Source organism: Molothrus ater, chromosome 2 (assembly GCF_012460135.2).
Source record: "Molothrus ater isolate BHLD 08-10-18 breed brown headed cowbird chromosome 2, BPBGC_Mater_1.1, whole genome shotgun sequence".
NCBI classification, from domain to species: Eukaryota; Metazoa; Chordata; class Aves; order Passeriformes; family Icteridae; genus Molothrus; species Molothrus ater.
Window position 1 is genome coordinate 106,015,625 of NC_050479.2, and position 17,985 is coordinate 106,033,609.

Consider the following 17,985-nt stretch of genomic DNA (forward strand, 5'->3'; position numbering starts at 1 on the left):
AAAGCTCAGATGATAATTTTATGGAAAAATGATCTCTGGATACACAGTGCTCAGAACTATTTTCAATTTCTTACAGGGAGACCCTACATCAGCAGAATGACTTTTTGTTCGAAGCCCCTTTTGCCCGTCTCAGTGCTCCTACTTGCAGTTCAGTTCACTGAACTGCAGTTCAGTTAAACCCCCCACACTGTGGATCTTTCATGGCATGCATTAGTTACCCCACTTCCTAACCTCCACACCTGCAGGAGTTGCCAGCAATACATGACATCACTTGCTTACGTGGAAATCTGCTGATAGACAGAGAGGGAAATAGATTGAAAATCAGTCCCAACCCTCACAGCCCAGTAACCACCCTATCTACTGAAGTCACTCAATAGGAGGAGTCAGAGGTGTAGAAGCTTGACTACAGCTTTATTTTCTGCTTCCTACTCACTCGCTTCATTGGTGTCATTCAGTCGTGTTAGATATCTGGCATAAGGAAACACTCAATTTGCCACTTCTTTGTGGATATTGCACATCACTTTTTCTCCACTTCCACATGCTGAAATTGTGTTTCTTCCTCTGTTTGATATACTGGGTGAGATCAGGTAAGAACCATTAGCTTGCTTGTAATGTGGAACCTTTACTTTAATCAAACATTAAAAGAAATGAATATTCCTTCATTTAAATTGGCCAAAAGATTAAGATAAAATCTTATGAATTATGCCTAATGGAGCAGATGATTAGTAAAAAGAACTCAATAACTTTGAAATGGAGACATAAGTTTTTGTTTTAAAGTAAATAGAACCAAGCCTGATACTTTATCTGTGGTTGTACTTTGCCCAGAGACCTGCTCAGGTGTGTGCACTTTGTACAAAGTAGACGTAATCATGAAATAGTCTTAATATACTCACGCGTGTTTATTGATTGTTGCTGATGTGACAGGTGCTTAGATTTTCAAGTTACATGTTACATTTTTAAATGGTAACATTTAGTTACAAAGAAGACTGTGCACTTAAGATTTTCCCCTTTTCAACCACACGAGGCAATTAAAATGCTTACAAATGTGCACAAGACAGTTACAATTATACATTAACTTGCTTAAAATGCATGCCTAACAGCCCAGTGCCTACGTGTATGTTTTGATTGCACAGAAAAGAGTGAGCACTCCAACAAGAGAGCACAAAGGGCAGCTGGGTATTGCTTCCAGTGTTCAATGAGAAACAGGAGTTTGAAAAACTTCCCCTTATGACTCCTCGCTAAACAATTCAAAGTATTAAATCTATAAACCTATTTGTATGACTTATCTAATTCCACAGTAAAAACATCATCATTTCGTTTTTATTCTCTATTTACCTTGGAGAGAACCACTTCTGTCATTTCACAGCCAAGAGTAAACAAGTTGCTTCTCTTTGACATTGGCCAGCTAGTAAATAGGTTTGGCAGTTAAAATAATTTCCTTATGATATATTTCTCACTCCCATGGAACACATTGTGTCTGGTTTATCTCACTGTCATTCCACTGGTTTTAGAAGAAGTAAGTTTTATTTCTACCAATCAAATGATTAAAAAAAAAATCAAAATATTTAAAGGGATACAGAGCAATATCTTAGCATGGATCTTTTATATTTTAGATATGAAGGAGTGAATTTTAAGGATCGGTGATTAAACTTGGATTTAAAGACCAGATCAGGCAAAATGAGAGTTTCATGTTGTACCTTTGAAACTATAATCAAGTGGCTGGCTTTTATTTTCACTTTATAGGTGAAGTTAGTGTAATGTAATTTATATTCTAGTTTTATCATATTATACAAATATATGAAAAACAGAAATCCAATGTGACACATATTGTTCACATCTCAGGATCATGTCACATGCATGACATTTTAGCAGCTTCTTGATTATGTTTTTTATAAAATTCAAGTTCACTTCAGCTGAACAGTTTTCAGTTTCAGAACTTCTTGGATAAGTCCAAGTGATGAAATGAGTTGTCTTCCTGTATCACTTCTTAGTTAATAACCTGTCTAGTAATGTCAGTTAAAGTTATTTATATTAATACGTGTTTAAATGAGGATAACAATGGTATTTATTTTTCAATATAATTCTGTCTTTTTCTCCATGTAATAATTGTAGTTACTGTCATAACATGATGATAGGCGTGAAACTTTTGTTTGGTTGGTTTGCAGCAGGGAGTTTCAGCTTATTTTTAACACTGTGTAACTTCAAGCCTGCTCCTGTTTGGACTATATCCATTGTTTTTTTGTGATGTCCAGCCCAGAGGTGACCAATCTAGTCCTTGTAGATACATGGTTTGGCATTAGAGGTGATTGGTCTCATTCCCTAAATTAGTGAATTAATGCCTTTAGTGCCTTTATTGAATCTTTACTGCACCTTGAATGCCATAATTCACATTGCTCAGTTCTGTGTAGACCTGACCTGTAGTATTGAACACATATTTCAAATACTTTGTAAGCCACCCACACTTGCCTTTGGCAGATTTAAGACAGGCTGCAGGCTTGCTGTCCTTCTCAGATGTGGTGGATTTGGTTCTGCCTGTGAACTGTCCTCTGGGAAAAGGAGAAGGGCTGCAACTGCTTCTCTTATGCCTCAAAAAATCTGAGAAATTCAGGTTATTTTTTTAATATTATTTTTAAGGAACTAAGAAGACACTATTTCTTTTCTCACTCTTGCTTTCTTGAAAGTGATTTGTTTTGCAAAGGTTTTAATGATGGAAGAGTAGAAAAGGTGACATCAAGTAACAGAGAGACAAAAGTATTGTGTAAAGTAAGGTATCCCACTGGAAGTCAAGAGATGGGCCAAAAACTTTGGCCAAAAAACAGCTAACCATAGCAAAGGTGAAGAGGCCATTGCAGAAGAACTGACAGGTGTTGGTGTTCTGCCCAGAATCCTGGAGTGGTTTATCCACACAGTGTGACCTCACCAGCCAAAAGAGATCTTTAAAGTGTGAACTTTGGATGTCGATAACCAGACAGCAGAGAAATTTAATCTTTTTAGACTCTTTTGAAAATCTCCATCCTCTTGTTGACCAGCTTAATTTGGTACACCCTAACTGTCCAAGTACAGACAGAAATGCTAAATCCCACTGTTTGTCATGTGCCATTGTGTACACTGACCTTAATTCTTATTTTTTCAATCTCAGAGCAAAATTCTTTGTTTCTTCTGCCTTTATTTCTTGGTAATGGTGCCATTATGGTAATCCAAAGCTAGGAAAGGGTTCTGGATCATTCCTGTTTTGTCAGGCAGCTATTTCTTTTTGCTAGATCAAACAAATAAGGTCTAAGGATTGGCAGCACAGCCATCCTAGCCCAAAGAGGAAGAAACAGCCACAACAGCCTTCCTGTTTATACAGCACACACTTCTTGTGAAAAAATTCTGAGAACCTGCCTTTGATGGTGAAGTAAAAGATCTTATCAACACTGGCTACTAATTAGTACTTCTAAGGAGAAAATACACTGTTCAGGAAAAATTGGGATAATTTTACATTTGAAGGGTTCAGAGGAGGACGGTGGTATCTGCAGAGTCGTTAGTTAAAGTGTGGTTCCTTGTTCAGTGCATGTTTTGACACCTCTTTCCAAAGGTCAGGAGTAAAGAAAATTGAAGTTGTCCACTTTCAGCAGAAAAAGATATGCAAAGAAAAGTGAAGAAGTGGTATTTCAGGTAGCCCAACTCATCAAATGATGGTCTTAACATTTTCATCTCTTTCAGATGAGGAAGAAAAATGTCCCGAATTTACAGACCTTAACCTAGGTGATGCTTTGTCTGGAACAGAACTCCATGTTCAGCTACTCCTGTTCACAAGGGAAAATCGAGATTGTGCTGAGAGACTCATTGAACACAATGTTTCTGCATCTGAGTACCTGAATACAAACAAGAAAATTGTCTTTGTTATTCATGGCTTCAGGCCAACAGGATCTCCTCCAGCATGGCTGGGTGACATGAAGAAGCTTTTACTCTCTTCAGAGGATATTAATCTCATTATAGTTGATTGGAATCGCGGTGCTACCACTGTGAATTACATAACTGCTGTGGAAAACTGCAGAAAAGTTGCAGAAATACTGAAGAATTATATTGACCAGATGCTGGTAAGGCAGAGCATTGCATCTGTTCTGAGTAAGTGTGAAGGGCATGGTTAGAGTGGGAATGGATATTTAAAATATAGAGAAGTCCAGTGAACAATATCAAATCACATTTCTTTAAAGAGGTATTACTAACTTTACTTGCAGTTATTATTGCATATATTTAACTTCACCTGAGTTCTTAATTCCCTTTCACTGAAATGTGCCTGAAGGTGCATCTGATTTCTTGAACCAGCTGGAAGTTTTAGGTCTTCTGGAAAGAGTGAATTCTTTAGTGGGAAAGTAGAGGGAGAGATGTTCTAATAGTATGTAGCATAAACATTTTACAAAGGCATTGCACTACTCTTTGTACTCTTAATCTACTATAAAGGTTTTAAATGAGAAATAAAACATTGGCAAAGATACAAATATTCATTCCCAAATGGTATAAACTTCTTTTTTCTAGAGGCAGTTCCTGAAACCATAGTTGATGCCAGTGGTCTTTACTGGATATTAGATTTATTGCTTGATCAAATGGACAAAACATGTCCTGATGTTATTTATGCCGTTGTGTGATTTGTCACTTGAATTTTCATCTTTTCTCACCACTTATTTCTCAGCCATTCTCAGAAATTTTGAATGCTGTGTTGTAGGGCGATAGAATATAAGAAAATAAAAATAGTGTAGAAAGTAACCTTATCCCTAATGAGCTGCAGCTGGGCCAATTATCAAAGATTAGGAGCAGGGCTGACTTTACCAGGCCACAGCTGTAACCAGTGAGAAGAAGAGTGCTATAAAAGAGTGGGGTGGCCTTAAGAAGGGAGCTGCAGTCTGTTGGCTACTTTGGGAAGGAGTTAGTGTTCTGAGGTGCTACCCATGTGAAACACCAAGAAGGTATGGAATTTTTGTGATAGGAGACAACAGGATGAAACCCCTGCAATAAGATGACAATGCTGTGAAGTTAAAAAAAAAAAAATTTCCTGTGGAATTTCAGAAAAACATCCAACATTTTGAGAAAGGCTTTCTCTCCTTTCACTTTAGCCTATCAGAATCTGTCCTCTGGGACTAGATACAATGATAACAATTTGCAATTGTGCTAGTAGATTTATTGTTATGGAATTAAAAAAATTAAATAGGACTATGAGAAGATTAATTAAGTTAATTGCTGTTTACACATCTGCCTGGCAAACAGTGACACTGTCTGTGAGTCCTGAAAGTGATGGGGAAGGAGGGTCTGTCTGTAGTGTCCCACAGCTATCACTTTCACACTTAGAAGCTGTTGTGAGGCCCTTCTAATTCTTTTTAAGACATACTAATATTTCAGGTCCTGTGTATCACCCTATCATTTTGTAGGGATTCCAACGAGGTCAGGTGACACTGTCTTAAAGTTCTCCTGTAGATTTTCATTTGGGGTTTTTTTGAATACTGCTTTCTAGAATAGGCATTTTAAGGTGTGCATTTGGCACCATTATTCAGCCGTTGTGTGACAAAAGTATTTGTTAATGGTATTATGATTTTAATTTATTTTATTGGAAGGATAAAACAGGGCAAGATTTTTTTTCCTCCTTCATTGTTTTGGTTCAACTTTCTTATATCTGATAAATGTCTTCCTCTTCCCTTCCCTGCTTCCCTTCTAACTAATGCAGCATTTCAGGAGAAATGTGACTCAAGCTTCCTTTTTATATTTTTCTAGTTAAACAATTTCATAATTTCTGCACTTTAACTAAAATAGAATTGCAAACTGAAAGGAACTTCGTAATATCCATTTTTTTTCAGAGCTAGAAAATTAGAGATATAAATTATAAGTGCTGACCAAAAGTGAAAACTAAATCAGCCTAGTGATTTCTGTTCCATTAGTTCTGTGTGTGACTGGCTTTGGTGTTTTTTCCCCCGATAGGTGGGTGGAGCTTCTCTTGACTCCCTGTACATGATTGGAGTCAGTCTTGGTGCTCATGTAGCTGGTTTTGTGGGCCAGAAGTATAAAGGCAAACTTGGCAGAATTACAGGTAAGCCTTTTAATCCTAGTGCACATATTCTCTTGTACCTTGTATTGTTGTCAGAGCTCTGAGACATTGACAAATGAGAACTGAATATTTAATGACAAACATGAGGAACAATATAGCCCCGATAGAAGTTCAGGGAATGGGGCAGGTCTGCCTTCAGGACATAAATTACAGATTAAATTTTCCAACCTGGTTACCTCTAGTCTCTCAAATGAAAATGGAGTGTTTCATCTAGGTGACACTTAAGTTAAATGATACCCGAGTGTCTGACTAGTTGTGTTCTGGAGGTGAGAGGAGTTATATTGTGCAATTTGGTCTTATAAAATGGTGTTTTCAGTGGAAAACAACAAAAAAAAATCCCGATTTGCTCCTCAATGCTGTTGGCTTACATTCATCTGAATAAATGCACATCTAGTTATGGGAAGAGAGAAATTCAACATATGGGTTGATCGATGAGTCTTGTGGTAGGAGTCTTCTTTTCTTAGCAAGGTGAACAGAAAAACTATGCTTTTTTAAAATTTTTATACCAGGAAAATGAAGAATCTCTGCTGAATAATGCTCAGATGCTGGTCTTTCATATATCTGTAGAAGGAGCCCAGGGTTTATGATGCAAATGTTGTTTTTATTCAGGTCTGGATCCAGCAGGCCCTTCATTCACTGGAGAACCACCCGAGCACAGACTGGACCCTACTGATGCACAGTTTGTGGATGTAATCCATTCAGATATTGATGGTAACAGCAGAGCCTTGACCTGCCTCTTTCAGCCTGAGGAAAGGCAGGGAAGCAAAAGGGAAGGGATAAGCTGTTTCTGTAGCATCCAAATAGTGCTGCAGGAGAATATTTTCTGTTAACATGAATGTTCTTTTGCTGTGCAAGTCTGTATGAACACAGAGGTTGCAAGCACCTGGTTATCACTGAATTAATCCCTTCTGAGACCGTCAGTCTCTGCTGCATCAACTTAGTACGCCACAGAGCCACTGCTTAAAATACCAAATCATGTTACTGTAAGGTTAAAAAGAAGAGCATTGTAAAGTCTGCTTCATCTATGCTTTAATCTCTGGTTTCATTTTTTCCTCAAAACCATAAGTAAACCTTTAATACCACAATTGTCCCATTATTTGTGTAGTTTCGTATCAGTTTCTTTAATAATATTAAAATTTAAGCATTTTCCTATATCAATTTCAGTGTGAGGCTGTAAAATACCAATTTTTGTAAGGTTCCCATTATGTGAATACAGATAATGTGTGGTAAAAAGGAAGGTAGGTCAGACTGAATAAACTCTTACTCGTGGAATTTTGCTTACTTTTATGGGGCAGATACAAATTTTCTTACTTTGACTTACTGCTAATATTGGTGTAGTTCAGAATCCAATGTCTTGCAAAAAATGGAAAGTTTTGCTCTAATGAAATTTGCACTGGCGAAGAATTTTGGTTGGAGAGGATATCAATTTCATAAATTTATTTATGTAAATAATATCTCAGTTACAGCTGTTTCTGTTCCCTCCCTTTTGCAGCAGTAGGAGTCTTACACAATTTTGTATACATTTGTGCACATCATTTTACATATATATAATTTTCTTAAAGAGAAAAAAACCCTTGACTTTTACCTCATGGCATGACTTTGATTTACAGTACAAAAAGAATGGTATAATTGCAAAAATTTTCTTTAAGACTTCCATGATTTTGGAGTGAATGTGATAATTGCCTTTGTAATTCTGTTTATGGGGCTCTTTTTTCATTCATGATGTTTTTGCTTTAGCACTAGGTTTCAAGAAGCCTTTAGGAACCATTGATTTCTATCCAAATGGAGGAATGGATCAGCCTGGTTGTCCAAAAACATTTTTCAGTGGTAAATAAAAATCTCTTTCTTTAATGAGAAGAAAAGTTTGAGATCAAATCAAAAAAGGTTAAATTGAATTGAATGTACACTGCACTTTGTCAGTAATATGGGACCTGGTACTGCATGCTTTCTTTTCCATCCCTATGCAGCAAAAGAAAAATAATGAAGAGATTTGAAAATAATCTTGCTCTAACATAAATTTCCCATAATATAATTAATATTAGCATGATGGAATTATGTTATTGTATTATATATAAAACCTGAATATACTGATCATTATTTTTCCTTGGTTACAGGGGTCCAGGTATGGGGGAAGGTATTTGTGTTCCATTGGTTTGGGCAGGATCCTTTGACTATGACATGGAAGGCAAAGCTTCCACATCCCCACTGTGTTTTTAGTTCCTCCTGGCTGGCAGTGATGATCTAGGTTTGGGTGTTGGATATGTCTTAGGCTCTAGGGTAAAAACAGTTTTATGAAATGATCTTTTGATGCAGAATTGTGCTTATTTCAACTTCCATGTGTGTTAGGCAAGGTTGCCTGCAATTATTTTTGTTTTCTCTTTTGGATATGTTTGTTTCCCATTACTAATTTGCACAGTGCTACCAGTTAGAGCTGCTGTAAAGGCATAAGGCTTCCACTTGTGTGTTAGTGAGTATGGGAGAATACCTCAAGGTAGCACAATCATGATCTCCACAATTCCCAAAGTTTGCTTCGTCGGGAAAGGAAGGAATTTCTTTCCCCAGAAAAGTAGAGAAGAATCTCTGAAGTGTTCCTCATGGTAATTTCCTTTGGCCAAAGTTTTCACTCAGAGTGTGATAAAGCACTGGCACATGTTTCCTGGAGAAGCTGTGGATGTACCACAGGATGGACCCTGGAAGTGTTCAAGGCCAGGTTCGATGGGGCTCTGAGCAACTTGGTGTAGTGGAAGGTGTCCCTGCCCAAGGCAGAGGGGTTGGAACAAGATGATATTTAAGGTCCCTTCCAACCCAAACCATTCTGTGATTCTGCTTATACAACATGGTTTTTTTTAATTAATAAAAATTAACTCTTCTTTTTATATTTATTTTTTTTCTTCCCTGAAGGACTTCAGTATTTTAAATGTGACCATCAGAGATCTGTCTTCCTCTTCTTGTCATCTTTGAAAAACAAGTGTGACATAATAGCATATCCTTGTGACTCTTACTTGGATTACAAGAGAGGAAAATGTGTTGATTGTGATGCTTTCCAGCCCATGTCCTGCCCAGTAGTGGGTAAGTGTTACCCTCCCTGTTGTGGGCTGGGTGAGATTTCCTGGGAAGTTCAAGTAGTTAAAAATTCATGAGTTTGTCTGCTTTACACTTATCTCTGTTAGGCACAGGTGCTGAATGTTCCTACTCTTTGGGTTTTGTGCTTTCCAGTCTGGAATGGAGTCAGTGTTTCCCCTTTCTAGAGGGAAACTGCTTGTGCTTAGTTCATCACTTAAGCGTGTTGTGTGATCCCTAAAGGACCTGTAGTTTTTATTTAAGGGTAGTAATGTTTAAAGCAATTTCATGGGGTTTTTTTTTGCTCTTCCTTTGGAGTCAAGCTTTTATTTGGAGGGGATTTGAATTGTTTTGGGTTTTGTTGCTGTCAGAGAGGATTTGGGTGCAGTTTGAAAAGAGCTACAATAGCTGTGAGCATTTCCTAGTTGGCAGGGTTTTCTTTAAGAATGACATTTTAAAAATACGTAATTAGAAGTTAACTTTTAATTTATATCCTGTCTTTTTTTTTTTTTTGCACCTTTATGCTGGGATGTGTATGTTACATTAGTTGGATCAGGCTAGAAGAAAAAGCCTAGATAGGTCTGTGTGTTATTTCCTAAAAAACCAACCATAATGAGCTTTATAGTAGGACAGGAAGACTCCAGGAGTTCTCCAGCATGGCTGCTAGCCAAGCTGGATACACTTGGACAGAATGTCCAAGGTAGAGGTGCAGAAATATTTCCCCAGTCAGCTCCTGAGTCTGGGAACTGAGTGGAGAAGCAGCATCCTTCCTTCTGCTGCAATCTTTGCTGTTTTGCAGTGGGAGCTCTGCAGTCTGGAATTAGCCTTCCTTGTCCAGTCTAGATAGAGAGGTTAACAGGGAGAGAACAGGATCTTCTGCTCTAGAAACAAGGGCTGTTATCAACTCCCAAAAACCAACAATTATGCAATTGTATAAATTTCTCTCTATGTTAAATCCATGAGCTTAGGGGCTTTGCACAGTATCTTATATTTTATTAAACAATCGCTACAAATAGGCTAAAGAATTAAAGTATATTTAATGATTCAAATGAAAGAAAGGAAAGCTATTCTGTAAGTGCTCTCTGCAAATATGTGGGCCACATTTTTGGAGTTGTTTTTATTACCTCTGCAGGGTTTTGTCAGCACTACTTTTTTGAGTTAGTATCTAGACTAAAGAGGTTACTATTACATTGTGAAAATTTTAGTGATATTAATATATTAGAGGAAATAAATACTTATATACTACAGTCTGTTTTACTCAGAGGATTCCTTCCTTTTTCTAGTCAGGTTTCTTTCTCAGAGGATATTTAAGAAAATTAAAGCCAAATTTGTCATGCTATGAGATACTTTTGTGCAAACATGTGTGTATCATGATTTTGCTAAATGTCTGAAATGAAATATTTCAACTTTGCATTTCAGGTTATCATGCTGATAGATGGAAAAAGCTGTTGATACCATATAGTTCACCAACAAAAGCTTACTTTGATACCTCTGACAAAGACCCATTTTGCAGTGAGTAACTAAATACATACATAAAACCTCTTTATAAAAATTTGTGATTCTTAATTTTTAGCTGATCTGGAGTGAAAGCATGTTAAAAGTAGAAGCTAGTGTTAGCCACTGTGTAAAATGATGTAAAAAACCATGAACTAAGGGTCAGTTCACAGACTGGAGAAAGAGGAAAAAGTAATACTGTGTGAACTGGGAAAGACATGTACCTTTTAAGAGTAATGGGATGGACTGCCAAGAGGAAGAAGAAAGCCAGAAAATGAGAATCAAGTGGGAAGGAAAAATCTGGATTGATGCAACTTCCTTAGATGGGATCAATGCTGCCATTTCCAGAGAGCAGGAAAGGGAAGCAAGACTGCCCTGGGTGGGGGACAAAAAAGAGAAACCTTTATCTTCCACCCCAGTAGATCACCCTGCAGTCAAATAAAGCTTCTCCATGTCTCCCCAGGAGTAAAACAGTGAGGTGAAAACTCAGCTGGCTTCTCAGAGTTAGATTCTGTGGCAATGAGCTCTCATGGTGTGGGCTTCAGCTGCAGCAGTTTAGATACCTACCTACCCATGTAGGTTCATCTTGGATTCTCATCTAACTTCTCTTGCTATTGAAACACTCTATAACCCTGAAAAAGTGCCACACACACTTCTAATTATTGTGTTTAAGGTTCTTTCATTTAGGGTATAGGGACAGGCTTACAGGGAATGAATGTGAAATTAGGTTTTCCCATTAGTTTTGTCCATCCTCTTGGCAAGTTTTGTCACCAGGAGCAGATGGTCCTAGTCATGTTTGCTGACATCATTGTATCCTCCAAAGGATTGAGGAGAGCTGAATGAAGTGATGGATTTTACATCATTTTTTAAACACAAAATTTACATATAATATAACTACTCTTCCCAATGTCTTTGAGCTCAACCCAAACCTGTTACTGTTGTTCTCCCCTGCCCCTCACTGGTGGTGGTAAAAGGGAGAAAAAAGGAAGAGAAATATTACCAAAGATAGGAGGAGGCACATGGAGCAGAATGAGAAATATTGTAATGACAGTATATATTTGAAGGAAAATATGCAAGATTAAGAAGAAAAAAAAAAAAGCAAAGTCAGGAAGCAAAACAAACCAGTCTGAAAAAGAGTGTATTTATTAATAAAAGCCTTAATTATTAGATATTTGGGAAGCTGAGGAGACAGACACTAACAAGAGGCCTTAAAAAGAAGGGGCAATTGTAAACTTGAGCAAGTCATGGCCTCATATGAGTCCTGGTCTTTTAGGAGAGAATGATAATAATGATAATTTGTTGGCCACATGCCAAAAAACAAAGGCATTTTTTTCTTGGTGTCCTGACTGGAGCAGTAAAGGTGTGTGGTTCCAATACTGCAGTGATGGCTACAGAAGGCCAGGTCAGCAGCAGGTCAGCTTTTTATTCTCCTTTGAACAGGGAGGGTAAAAGTTAAGAGTCACTATTCCTATCACCTACCAGTAAATACATTTAACAGGGTGGGGATACCAACTGTTTCCTGTTGAGATCATTCTTTTATTCTCATGATTTCCTATTTCTTCCTGCAGTGTATAACTACTTATTGGACATTACCACCTGGAATAAAAGCATGAGGAGAGGTTTCATTAGAGTTAAAATAATAGATAATGCTGGAAACGCAGTAGAGGCGCAAATGAATAGGTATGTTGTTATTTGTCTTTAATTTTTTATTTATCACTTCTTAGGACTAATTTTCTGAGTTTTCTAAACCTTTTAACTTGTTAGCTTGCAAGCTGAAAAAGTATCTTGAGTTTGTTAAGGCTTGGCCATGTTCAGACATTGCCTGGACGTGGCTCAGTATCAGGGCAATGCCCTCGCACTGAAATGATCCTTGCTTGGTGCTGGTTTGAATCCTGTTCTAGCTGGCCTCGTTCTCAATGCTCAAAGTTGATACATCCCAAAAGATTTCCCAGTTAAATAATGATACTTAGCAATAATGAATATTACTCAGCTAACAAAAGCCTGTCTAAATATTTTTTTTTTAGTGAAGCTTCAACATTTCAGCAATATAAAAGAGTCAAAATACTGACTGGATTTTACCAAGACATTGAGAAAATTGCAAAAATTTCCTTGACTTTTTCTACAAAGACTTTAATAGGCCCAAAAAGAAAGCTTAGGATTCTTCAGATGAAGTTGAAATCTCTCAATAAGCCAAAAAGGTGAGTGTTTGTCATGTATCACAGCTGGGTGTCAACTAAGGTGCTCAGGATGTTTTCTCAGTAACCTCGATTTCCCTGCATTAATTTTTTTAATTGCATATTCCTAAGTGTATGAATATTCTTCTCATCATCCTGATGATCAAATTTGTCCTGTGGAAGAGCTGCTGTGTACATTAACATTTAGTGCACAGCAGCTTGTACATGGAGGTGTCACACGTGCTGTGTGTCACAGCTGTGCTTTTAAGCACCAGCCTGACTTGCACGGTCAGCTTTTCCTCCATGAGATAAACTTTATCAAGCAGTTTTCTGATTTTTCTCATGTGTCTGTACACAGCTTTTCACACTCAGGTGTGAAATGGAGCTTCAGCAAGATGAGAGACTGGAATAGGTTTTTTGGTCTTACTGATGATGGTAAAAAGTTCTTCTAAGATCAGAACACAGTCTGTGTCTGCTTACAGTTAAAATTAAATCTGTTTTTTTTTTGTAATTGAGTGTAATTGCTGAGCTTTTATTCTGATTTAAAATATTTCAGCATTATTACCATATGTTCATTTTCATATCTCCAAATTTACTTGTGCGGTAACTCTAGAAGTTAAATTTTGCATTTGCATTGTGTGAAAAGAACATATTACATGGAATAGGTAAGAAACATCCAGGAGTAGCAAGAGTACTTGATTTGAGAGTTGTTAATTTGTTTCTTATTATTGGCAGATTCAAGAAAATCAGAATTTAAAATAAAAACATAAGAATGCATATCAAATGAGTAATGAATGAGAATAATATTACAAGACTTACTAAGGCTTAAGTTTATTTTATTAACTTGAGATGCAACACTTGAGGATTTCTTTTATGGTGCATGATAATAGCCTAGTAAGAATTGGGTATGATATTTTGCAAAAATTGAGACCTTCTTAAATTAATCCATTTTTGATTTACTGAGAAAGAGAAGGAGATGGATGGGGAGAGACTTAGGAAGAAACAAAACACAGTAATCAAAATAGTACCCCAGAATATACATACATTTGACTTTATTAACTTATTGAAAGCCATAAGTTGTGACTGTGGTCACAAGGGTTTTCAGGATGAAGAAGAGACGAGAATGTTGACTCCATGATCAGAAGGTTTGATTTATTATTTTATGATATATGTTACATTAAGACTATACTAAAAAGCAATAGAAAGGAAAAGGTTTCTTGAGAAGCTAGCTAAGCTAAGAATAGAAAAGAATGAATAACAAAGATCTGTGTCTCAGACAGAGCAAGAGCCAGCTCTGCCATGAGTGGTCAAGAAATCCAAACACCCACAGGAGACCAATCACCTGTTGCATTCCACAGCAGCAGATAACCATTGTTTACTTTGGTTGCTGAACTGCAGCTTGTCACAAGGAAAAATCCTAAGAAAGGATTTTTCATGAAAGATGTCTGCGACAATAAGTCTCAAGCTCTCAGGTGAAAATGGCATGATTGTATTTCAAAGCATTTGGTGATGAGAGAGGGTGAAAAGTTCTAAATCAGATTCCAATTTTTTTCTCAGCCCAGTGGTGATAAATCAGAAGATACATTTTCATGTAAGCCTGTCAGCACTTGGGGCTCTCTCAGATAATGATCTAGCAAGCAAACAAGAAAGATTTTCAGTGAACAACCCCTCATAGAGTTTGAGTTTTCATTCCTGTTAGTCTGACTCTTGTTAGTTTAAAAGTAAGATACATTTCATGTGCTTTAATATAAGATCCACTAGAGTCCTTCATGTAGGGCCTCCTCAGATTGCAGCTGTAGAGGCATGTTAGGTACTTTGAGAGAACAGTGAAAAAGACTGTATTGAATCAGCATGTGAAGGTAATTTAAATGCAGATGTTAAAGCACTATTGGTATAATTACCTAATTGCTCTTTGTAATTATACCAACCTATATTTACCTTATTTACATATAATTACAACAATTACTTGAATACAGGATGATCAACTACAAACTCCATTAAAACTACTTGAATTATTCACAACAAAGTAGTAGATAAAAACCAGGGGACAGATGCAGGGATAAAAGACAATAGGAATCTCAGTCTGCTCAGGTCTGGGTTAATGGCAAACCGTGGGAGTTTGGGGAATATCACAGACAGTTGTCTGCTGGCCTGATCCACTATTCACACAGATGGTATGTGAATATGGGAGTGCTGAAAGGTACACATCATTTTCATATTCTTCTTCTGATCCCTGAGATAAATCATTTCTGCTCACCCATAAAACCAGAAAGCTTTGCTAACTTGTGCATGTCCAGGGGTCAGCTATCCCCAAAATCTTATAAACCTGTCAGTGAATTCAGATGCAATTAAAGTGGAAGGTGAATGTCTCAAAGATACTTAGCCAGACACCTCTGGGTTTTTCTGACCAAAACAAGAACAGAGATAATGTAAAGAAGACCTTGCAAATACCTCTTCTGAACAGGTGTGGCATGCCCATGATTTTTAGTAGACAGCAGAGAAGATATTTAGGTTGAGGGGTTAAGAAGCCTCACAAAAACATTTTTTGTGTTTTGCTCCTTGTTGGTGAACCTGCACCCTGCCCAGGGCTACTCTCCTGTGAGGCATTCTGTAATCAGTAATCACAAACTGAAATGGACTGCAGTTCAAATGAGATACAATGTGTTGGAAGACAGAAGCTTTTATTTCTAGAATTCAGCAGTATGGTTTGGCTAGGTATTTTGGCCCCTGTGGTTAGATAGAAATAATATTACAAAAATACTATAATAATGAAACATTGAATTCAAATCAAAACCAATTGTTGATGAAGGACTGGATTGTACAGGACACCCAAATTCATCTTGATCTTTTTAACCATAAAATTGCTGTCATAACTTTGTGGAGCCCTTAAAAGGTGTCAAATTTTTAAGTAGAAATCTGACAGTCCTTCCACCTACAGACAGGTGGAGTCTTAACTGTAGGAAATCTTATAAGAATGGGCAACAATGGAAATGCCTGGTGTGCTGTTCTCTCCTTTTGCTGTTCCACTGTATTCTACTTCCCAGGCCAAGGTGAATTGTGTGGTATAGCCACATCTATGAGTTCAGAGCAATAGAGAAGATAATTTTAAATAAAATAAGTCTCATGGCTGTGTGCTATGGAGGTGCCATCAAGAGTGTGTCTGTGATTTTCCTGTTCATTTGCTGTCATTTTCCCCTCTCCATACATTACAGTAGTGCATAAAGAGCAGCCTCTGCCCTAAAAGGCAGAGCCCTTATATTGACCTCAAAAAGCATGTTTTTAGTGTATATGTGGCTGCCTTTGTGACCTCTTTATGTGTTCATGTAATATTAGTCAGCTGTGAGTTTTCTAGGTGTTTAGAAGACAAATTGCACTCTTGCATTAAAATTTCTTACACATGCTGTCATTGCAAGTGAAAGAGAAAATATTATCATGTGGTTCCTTACTTTCCTATGTAAAATAAAAACAAAGAAATTTTTCTACATAGGGAAGTCAAAATCAATTATTCAGACCCTGTGTTAGCAGGCATTGTTCAGATTTTGGGTCATGCTGCTAAGGAGTTAATTTGAATGCAGATTAATAGCTGAAATGGATGAAATGCTGCATCTTTATGCTTCAGACCAGTGCGATGCACTTCTTTGCATCATCCAGCTGATGTTTGGTTGTTTTCAGTCCATCAAAGCTACTCTAGGAATGTGTGAAATAAGGTATAAACTTATACCAGGAGACACTTGTCCTGAGTACTGTCTCTGAGAGCTGGTAAATACTGGAGGTTTAATAATTCAAATACTGGATTATTTTTCTGTTAAAGTGAACTTTTTCTGTTGTGATATTTTTTTTTCTTTCTCTGCTTTTGTAGGCTACAGCTGTGCAGATATGATTTTGTACTGATGGAGAATACTGAAATGACCTTCAAACCTATCCCTTGCTCTGAGAGGGGTACATGAAAAGAGAGCTACTACTAACCTAATTTCTCTCAGGGCAGTGACATTTTGATGCTTCCTCAGGATAAAGACTGCAATGAGAAAGGAAATGAGATAAGCTAGATTTATTTTTCAAGAGTCTACCTGATAATATGCATTACTTGCTCTGAGTGCCTTAGGCTGAAATTAATTGAAAAGTTGAGACATGTATGTGCTTGGAAAATTATTTGAGTAAAGTAAATGTATCATGGTGGAGAACATGCAGTGGTCTGTTCATTACTCTTTGTTAGCAATGAAGCAACTACTGAATTAAATATGAATTGTCTGCATAATCCTGGCACATTATTTGTCATACATATATTTAAATATTTATTATTCGTAATGGCTTTTTCATGGAAACATAACAATCTGTCTACTAAATGAATTTAATATACTGTACATGTGATCTACAGATCTAATACACAACAGTTTTGCTGTGCTGTGTTCATTGGATAAATGAATTCATATTTTCTCTTTATGTAACATCTCAGTATGAGGAGTGGAACAATATTTGTGAGTACATTTGTAAATTTTCTGGTTTAAATATGTTGTCTTTATCATAGATGAATGCTATTGCAGACTTTCAGATTTTTTTTATAACTGTTACGGACAGAGTAGTGCTGTTTCAGATGCAAAGTAATCTAATGTCTATTCTGAGGAGAATAACTTAGAAGTGAAATAAATTTATTTTCATTTTGTTTCTGTTTGGGCCTCTTGGAATCAGATCTGTGGTTTGGGTTGAGGCTGATGGAAGCTTTCCACCTATTGGGATGTGAGCAGGAGTAAATGGTACAAAAACATTACCTCCTCCCCTTCAGAAAAACAAGTATTCTTGTCCCAGACTGCCTTTCCTGATGGAACTGATTGGAGGAGAGATGGGTGTATTTTTCTTCTGTAAAGCTATTTTCATGTGTTTCATGCTGGTTTCTCATGCAAATGCTTCCTATGCACATTATCCATTTCCTTCCTCTCCCATGTCCCCTCTGTCCCTACACTTGACAGCAATGCTTGGTTGAACCTATTAACCAATTTCAACTGAATGTCAGTGGAATGGGATGTCCAAACCTGTGAATTGTAGGTTTTGTTGCAAGTCAAAAGCTGGGTAGTAAGGAAGATGGAATACAGTGTCCTAAGGCAGGTAGGCAGGCACGTTTTCCCTGCTGGAGACAGCTCCAGCATGCTGGTCAGACCATGCAAAGCTCTGAACCAGCCATTG

The 17,985-nt window shown here is 37.2% G+C and overlaps 1 protein-coding gene across 1 annotated transcript; it reads left to right on the forward strand.

The window, feature by feature from the left end:
• Positions 1 to 497: 497 nt before the first annotated feature.
• LIPI (lipase I) lies at positions 498 to 17,472 on the forward strand. The gene is made up of 10 exons (XM_036385219.1): positions 498 to 587; positions 3,706 to 4,082; positions 5,953 to 6,061; positions 6,689 to 6,790; positions 7,817 to 7,906; positions 8,981 to 9,148; positions 10,559 to 10,651; positions 12,202 to 12,313; positions 12,658 to 12,831; positions 16,667 to 17,472. The coding sequence occupies exons 1-10, from the start codon at positions 539 to 541 to the stop codon at positions 16,752 to 16,754; spliced, it is 1,362 nt and encodes a 453-aa protein (XP_036241112.1). The 5' UTR covers positions 498 to 538; the 3' UTR covers positions 16,755 to 17,472.
• The last annotated feature ends 513 nt before the right edge of the window (positions 17,473 to 17,985 follow it).

Coding starts and splice junctions, on each gene's coding strand:
- LIPI (XM_036385219.1), top strand. CDS start 539: ATGCTGAAATTGTGTTTCTTCCTCTGTTTGATATACTGGGTGAGATCA. Junction 6,791..7,816: donor AATCCATTCAGATATTGATG/GTAACAGCAGAG, acceptor TTTTTGCTTTAG/CACTAGGTTTCAAGAAGCCT. Junction 9,149..10,558: donor CATGTCCTGCCCAGTAGTGG/GTAAGTGTTACC, acceptor TTTGCATTTCAG/GTTATCATGCTGATAGATGG.